Source organism: Oncorhynchus mykiss, chromosome 32, assembly GCF_013265735.2.
Source record: "Oncorhynchus mykiss isolate Arlee chromosome 32, USDA_OmykA_1.1, whole genome shotgun sequence".
NCBI classification, from domain to species: Eukaryota; Metazoa; Chordata; class Actinopteri; order Salmoniformes; family Salmonidae; genus Oncorhynchus; species Oncorhynchus mykiss.
In genome coordinates, this window is record NC_050572.1 from 39,493,208 (window position 1) to 39,501,544 (window position 8,337).

An 8,337-nucleotide genomic window follows, 5' to 3' on the forward strand; every position below is an offset into this window, starting at 1 on the left:
TGTATCAACTCCACCCAGGCACACTGACTTGCACACAAATACACTCAGAAATAGGGCAAACAAACACTTCAAAGCATGATTGACTGGCTACATAACCAGGCTACCCCCCCCCCCCCCCCCCCCCCCCCCCACTATGGTAGACTGTCAGACTGAGTAAAACCCCCATTTCACACACAGTTGAGTTGAACTGTCGGTCTACAGATGGTTGAGTGACAATAACTGACCTACTCACTGTATTTATCCTGTCAGTCATGAGTACGCTAGACAGAGAGAGCCCTATATTTTTAATCTCCCATTTCAAAAAATGATTCAAAAGTTACCAAGAAACCAATGACAACTCTGACATTCATGAGAAGTGTTAAAAATCACTCACTGACTGCGCAAACGAACTCAAATTAGCTTGCTAATTAGTTAGCTATTAAGATCATATTGTTTGTGGTGGTGGTGCGATGATTTGAAAACATACTACTCACAAATTTGTGCAATGATTATCGGTCTGGATTTGTTTATTCAAATGCTTGCTAGCTAATTAGCATGGGTGCTAGCTAGCTAATGGGTACTAGCTAGCTACAGATAACGTTTCAGCCAATTACTGCAGTGAGGTTAACTAGCTAGCAACTTGCTAGCTAACGTTAGGTATTTAGCAAAGTGTCTAGTTATTGCAACGTTCAAAACAACTTGGAACTCTCCGACTTCCATGTGTTCAAACCAACCGGGAAATTGGAAGAATTCGATTTGAAAGGTCATACAACTCGAAATTGCAACTCGGGAACTAGGGCCTCTTTCTAGAGCTCCGAATTCCCGATCTGAAGACCACTGACGTCATGATTTGAACTCGTTCTTTCCGAGTTCTCAGTTGTTTTGAACGCGCGCATGATGCGGATTCCCGAGTTGGATGACCGTTCAAATAGATTTTTCCCAGTCGGAGCTCCTTTTTTCCGAGTTTCCCAGTCGGAGATTTGAGTTCACAGTTGTTTTGAACGCGGCACCAGTCCTCCCCAGAGGTAGCTAGCTAGCCAGCTAACGGCCTCTATTATGGGTAAAGAAATCTGACTTACACCTCCAGAATCCTGTCACCCTTTGATATGCCAGCTCGGTCCGCTGCCCCTCCAGGCAAAACAGCACTGACATGCTGAAGAGGTGCATACAATTCCCCATTGATGCTTCGCAGTTGTCCTCCTTCGCTAACTTGTCCACGAACGTTGAATCCATATCCTGATTCCGACTTTACAATTCTAACCATTCGTGGACCTGACGTCACTTGGGTAGCATTTTGGACTCCGGTACCGACTACCGAACCTGCAGCGGGTCCATTACGGGAAGCCGAAGGGAGAGCCGAATTAATTTCATCGCCTTCAACATCCGCCATCTTCTACTCAATGCCTCCGGTCGGTGTTTAGCGGTTTCAAAACAACAAGTAGAAATACGCTCAGCCTAGCTCCTCGAGACCGACTCAGAGGGAGTTCTATTAACCTGAACCACCGTGCACCGGTCTATGGCCCGTGACGTGAACGGGCAAAAAAAGAAGGAGCACCCTTCTCAAATCCAACAGTAATGCGCTGCTCAGTCATGTTGTAAACAGGACAGCATGGTGCATCTTCCAGAAACATACATTTGTTTTCCACCAAATATATGTTAGTATTTTCTAAGTAGTTTTGATTGGTAAGGCAGATCAAGCGTTTTTATCTAAAGCAATCACTTTTGCATTGGAAAAACACAGAATCCTACTCATTACCAACAATGACGAAACAGCCTACTGGGAGGAGGTGAGGGCCCTGGCAGAGTGGTGCCAGGAAATTAACCTCTCCCTCAACGTCAACAAAACAAAGGAGCTGATCGTGGACTTCAGGAGACAGAGGGAGCAAGCCCCCATCCACACCAATGGGCCGGCAGTGGAGAAGGTGAAAAGCTTCAAGTTTCTCGGCGTACACATCGCTAACAATCCCAAATGGTCCACCTACACAGACAGTTTGGTGTAGACGGCACAAGAGCATCTCTTCAAACTCAGGAGGCTGAAGAAATTCGGCTTGGCCCCTAAGACCCTCACAAACTTTTACAGATGCAAAATTGAGAGCATCCTGTCGGGCTGTATCACCGCCTGGTACGGCAACTGCACCACCCGCAACCGCAGGGCTCTCCAGAGCCCAATTTATCACAGGGGCACACTGCCTGCCTTCCAAGACACCTACAGCGCCTGATGACACAGGAAAGCCAAAAAGACCAAAAAAGGACCACCCGACTGTTAAATAACCATCACTAGCTGGCCTCCACCCAGTACCCTGCCCTGAACTTAGTCATTGCCACTAGCCGGCTACCACCTTGTTACTCAACCCTGCACCGTAGAGGCTGCTGCCCTATGTACAGTTGAAGTCGGAAGTTTACATACACTTAGGTTGGAGTCATTAAAACTTGTTTTTCAACCACTCCACAAATTTCTTGTTAACAAACTATAGTTTTGGCAAGTCAGTTAGATCTACTTTCTGCATGTGTAACAGTATAACTTTAGACCGTCCCCTCGCCCATACCCGGGCGCAAACCAGGGACCCTCTGCTCATATCAACAACAGTCACCCTCGAAGCATCGTTACCCATCGCTCCACAAAAGCGCGGCCCTTGCAGAGCAAGGGGAACCACTACTTCAAGGTCTCAGAGCAAGTGACGTCACCGATTGAAACGCTATTTAGCGCGCACCACCGCTAACTAGCTAGCCGTTTCACATCCGTTACACATGACACAAGTAATTTTTCCAACAATTGTTTACAGACAGATTATTTAACTTATAATTCACTGTATCACAATTACAGTGGGTCAGAAGTTTACATACACTAAGTTGACTGTGCCTTTAAACAGCTTGGAAAACCCCCAAAAATGTCATGGCTTTAGAAGCTTCTGATAGGCTAATTGACATCATTTGAGTCAATTGGAGGTGTACCTGTGGATGTATTTCAAGGCCTACCTTCAAACTCAGCACCTCACATTATGGGAAAATCAAAAGAAATCAGCCAAGACCTCAGAAAAAAATGTGTAGACCTCAACAAGTCTGGTTCATCCTTGGGAGCAATTTCCATATGCCTGAAGGCACCACATTCATCTGTACAAACAATAGTACGCAAGTATAAACACCATGGGACCACGCAGCCGTCTTACCACTCAGGAAGGAGACGCGTTCTGTTTCCTAGAGATGAATATACTTTGGTGTGCGAAAAGTGCAAATCAATCCCAGAACAACAGCAAAGGACCTTGTGAAGTAGCTGGAGGAAACAAGTACAAAAGTATCTATATCCACAGTAAAACGAGTCCTATATCAACATAACCTGAAAGGCTATGGAAGAAGCCACTGCTCCAAAACCGCCGTAAAAAAAGCCATACTACAGTTTGCAACTGCACATGGGGACAAAGATTGTACTTTTTGGAGAAATGTCCTTTAGTCTGATGAAACAAAAATAGAACTGTTTGTCCATAATGACCATCGTTATGTTTGGAGGAAAAAGGGGAGGCTTGCAAGATGAAGAACACCATCCCAACGGTGAAGCACAGGGGTGGCAGCATCATGTTGTGGGGGTTCTTTGCTGCAGGAGGGACTGGTGCACTTCACGAAATAGATGACATCATGAGGGAGGACAATTATGTGGATATATTGAAGCAACATCTCAAGACATCAGTCAGGAAGTTAAAGCTTGGTCGCAAATGGGTCTTCCAAATAGACAATGACCCCAAGCATACTTCCAAAGTTGTGGCAAAATCGCTTAAGGACAACAAAGTCAAGGTATTAGAGTGACCATCACAAAGCCCAGACCTCAAACCTATAGAAACTTTGTGGGCAGAACTGAAAAAAGTGTGTGCAAGCAAGGAGGTCTACATACCTAACTCAGTTACACCAGCTCTGTCAGGAGGAATGGGCCAAAATACCCCCAACTTATTGTGGGAAGCTTATGGAAGGCTACCCAAAACTTTTGACTCAAGTTACACAATTTAAAGGCAATGCTACCAAATACTAATTGTAAACTTCTGACCCACTGGGAATGTGATGAAAGAAATAAAAGCTGAAATAAATCATTCTCTTCTATTATTCTGACATTTCACATTCTTAAAATAAAGTGGTGACCCTAACTGACCTAATCCATCCATATACTGAGTTTAAATGTATTTGGCTAAGGTGTATGTAAACTTCCGACTTCAACTGTATATACTGTAGACATGGAATCACTGGTCACTTTAATAATGGAACACTGGTCATTTTAATAATGTTTACATACTGTTTTATTAATTTCATATGTACATACTGTATTCTTGTCAATGCCATCCTATTCAACTATTGCTGTTTATATACTAATATATCCTACAGATATACTAAATATTCTATCCACATACTGTCCATAATGTCTATATATCCCATCACACACACATTTAAATATGTGTATGCGACCAATACAATTTAATTTGATTACACCACATGCTTAATCTAGCCTACTTTTGTTTTGAGCAGACTTTGCCACCGTGTCCTTTGAATGGGGCACCTGGCTCATGCCTGGGAGGCAGCCAGGTTACAAAACAAATACAATCACTTTTCTCTCTGAGTAAACTCCTTCACCGAGATATCCCGGGCCAGATAATCGAATCCCCCCAGTCAGCCCGCCCCTTGATCACATCACGAGACCCGCGTTTCACTTTCTCCACTCAGGCAATGCAGGATCTGAGAACTGTCAGTGTATGCAGATGCTTTCTGTTTATTGTATTCCGGTTTAACCTACACAAGCATACGTTTATCACACCCACATGAGACTGCTGAGGGGATGACCACTCCTAACAATGGCTGGAATGGAGTTCATAGAATGGTATCAAACTTGTTTGATGAGTTTGATATCATTCCATGCAGTCCTTTCCAGCCATTGACTCTGTCCTCCCCAATTAAGGTGCCACCAACCTCCTGTGTCACCACCCTATTATGTAAATGGTGCATAAGCCTGCTGATGTAGGTCTACTGTACATATGATAGGTGCAGTCTGGAGTAGCCCTCCAGTCAAAATGTCTAGTTTACATTTTGCGAGAATCTTGAAAATAGAAAGTTACAGGAGGCCACAATCAAAGGCTAAAGTGTACCCTCATGAGGTTATGCTCGTTGAATGCTCTTCCTACACGTAAGTAGGCCAGTAGCTGCTTCAAGTTGGGGACTACCTCACACAATGAGTTTTTATTGTGCATTTTTGTACTGAGGTCTTTACCTATTGAAACCAAGAGAGCTACTAACAGTACGGCTTTTAAGTGAAAATGGATTTGTGTGACTTACATTTGTCTTGTATATCACTGCTTTTTAATGAAATTGATTGTTGTGACTTACATTTATTTATCTTGTATATACCTTGTAAGCATTTGTGTCTGTCATGTGAATGTTGCTTTTTATATGTTTACTTTATGTTTACAGTTTATTAGGTACACCACCCTGTTCACAAAAATGGTTAACTTCTACAGAGTGAGTCACATGGCTGTGGCTTGCCTTATAAAGCAGGCAGACAGGCATCGAGCAATTCAGTTACTGTTTGATTGAACGTTAGAATGGGCAAAACGAATGATCTAAGCAACTTTGATGGTGGTATGATAGTAGGTGCCAGGGGCGCCGGTTCCAGCGTCTCAGAAACGGCCGGCCTCCTGGGCTTTTCACACACGGCAGTGTCAAGGGTTTACTGAGAATGGTGAGACAAACAAAAAACATCCAGTCATCAGCGGGGCGAAAACAGCTTTTCAAAGGAGAATTGCAAGAATCGTGCAAGCTAACAGGCGGGCCACAAACAGGCAAATAACGCACAACTTGTCGGTCCTTGTCACTTATGGGCTATTGCAGCAGACAACCACACTGGGTTCAACTCCTTCAGATAAAAACAGGAAGAAGTGGCTCCAGTGGGCACGAGGTCACCAACACTGGACAATTGAGGAGTGGATAAACATCACCTAGCCTGACGAATCCTGTTTCCTGTTGCATCAATGGTTGTAAAGATGGGGAGAGGTCTCTCCGTAATCAAGAGATGCTCTGCTTTTTTGACACCACACTCCCCAATGCAAGTCCTTCAGGCTCTAATTTGATTTTTATCTTGATTATTGTCCAGTCATATGGCCAAGTGCTGCAAAGAAAGACCTGGTTAAACTGCAGCTGGTCCAGAACAGAGCGGTACATCTTGCTCTTCATTGTAATCAGAGGGCTAATATTAATACTATGCATGCCAGTCTCTCTTGGCTGAGAGTTAAGGAAAGACTGACACCGTCACTTCTTGTTTTTGTAAGAAACTTTAATGCGTTGGAAATTCCAAATTGTTTGCATAGTCAACTTACACTTAAGTGATAATGCCTGAGAATCCGGTGTTTGGAGTATATATTGGTATGGGTGTTGTTAGGCTCTAGACGTAGCCGGGGGCTGGCAAACCGTGCCAGTATATCCCCCAAACACCGGCTATGAGGGTATTATCACATTATTACCAACATATTCAAATTCAAATAATGAAAAACATATTTTCATTAAAAACGTTATTTTGACGAATTTATTCATATTATTACATCCTTCCACAAGATATAGTCATGACAAAAATCTGGGGTTGCTATCCAAACCGGCTGGTCATTCTGCTTTTTGTTCTATATCTATGGACGCAACCCAGTCGCTTGTTGTACATTTTCCATTGCCATCCTGGTTGGCAACGTCCTTATCCCTTGCTTGCTAGCTAGCCAACTACGGCTAACTTACAGTCACGTCAAACAGTGCTGCCAGAATAACAACAGAGTAGCTGCATTTGAATTTGTTTAAGCTGTTTTATAGTAACAATTAGCTAATGAGGCATAGAAAATGGGTTCTCTCGTCAGGACAGAGGAGCTAGCCGACAGCACAGCTAACACAATCAATTCAAACTGAAGCTAGAAAGACTGCAAACTAACTCTTCATTTCATTTCACCTTTTTTCAATTTACATTTCTTTGTATCTATCCATAAAAATTAAGCCAGCTGATTGTCGTGACTTTTCTTTCATTAATCTGATGACTGTTATTTATCTAATCAACTAAATGTGTTTAATTGTTACCCAATTAAATTAGTAGTGTAAAAATTACCTAATTAGGGATTTGGGGCGAATTAAACTCTAAAGGTCTTTACCTATTACATCCATAAACATTTAACTCATTAATCATAATCTTGTATCATATCATCATTCTGAACAGTCGTAACCTCCTGCATCTGCAAAAACCCCAGCCTTATTTATGATTCAGTACTACACAAATTGGTTTAATTATTTATTTACTAGCTAACTAAATGATAACACAGGGTAAACATACACAATTACTAGATTAGAAACAGATCCCTAGAGGACTGACACAATAGAGATGGAGAGGGAGGGAGAGCAAGCGAGAGAAAGAGACACTTATTGTTGGTACATTTTAGAAACTACTCTCACAGTAATCATATACTTTGCACACAAACTGCCGCCCGTTTGGATTAAGAAATCATAAAACTTGGTTCTCCAAGTATTGCTGTCAGAAACAGGCCTTCTTAGAAAGGGTGTTGGGCCTTTCCGTGGCACGCTTGCAAAGCTCTGAATGTCCAAAAGGGGTCCCCACTCGTCTTCTACTGTTGTTCTCTGCCATCGTTCTGTATCCGGTAACTTGTCGTGTAGTCCTGAACAGAACTACGTAGTTTATTCGACTTTCCATTCGCTTCTGAAGCTGCCTCTTTGAAGAAGGGGTCGATGGTTCCCATTGGAGTGATGATAGCTGGTTCCACTGGTCCCACTTAAATTAGTTTTCTAGATACTTTACTTAGGACAGCTAATCAGCCGCACCAGTGATTGTCTGGGAGGTGACTATTGTCTCTACCTCGTGTTAATATTTCAGAGTTCAAACCACTTTGGATGTGAGCTGCAGCTACACGCCTCTCTTGTCTGATATGTTAATTCTTAACCCACCGTTTTATACAGTTTGTTCAAAAGGGGCATATCGTGAGGCTGACACACTCTCTTACTTCACTCAAGGGGGCGGTGACTACTCACTTGTACAAAGTTATTGAAACAATTTCCTCTTATAGTTTCTAAGATCACATCCCTCTCTTAACAAAAACACTTTCATCATTGTTCATATTTCATACATAATGTAGAGGATGGAGACTTCGCACATATAGTGTGTATACTTTTCAAGTTACGGTATTTCCTTCATAACATTTTTAATGACATAACAAAATAACAACCGCAATGGCATTATAATTCTTTAGATCGCCTCTTACCATTCCCCACATAAATGTTTATTTATTAATAGGGGACAATGCACATCAACATCAATATTACAATATTGCAACATCCATGTAAATGTGC

At 42.5% G+C, this 8,337-nt stretch overlaps 1 protein-coding gene across 1 annotated transcript in view; it reads right to left on the reverse strand.

Moving 5' to 3' along the window:
• snx27a (sorting nexin 27a) overlaps positions 1-1,456 on the reverse strand; it is a 43,218-nt gene extending 41,762 nt beyond the window's left edge. The window contains exon 1 of the mRNA XM_036970607.1: positions 1,059-1,456. Coding sequence (XP_036826502.1) covers positions 1,059-1,369 — 311 coding nt within the window. The 5' untranslated portion in view covers positions 1,370-1,456. The remainder of the gene's footprint in view (positions 1-1,058) is intronic.
• Positions 1,457-8,337: the final 6,881 nt, after the last annotated feature.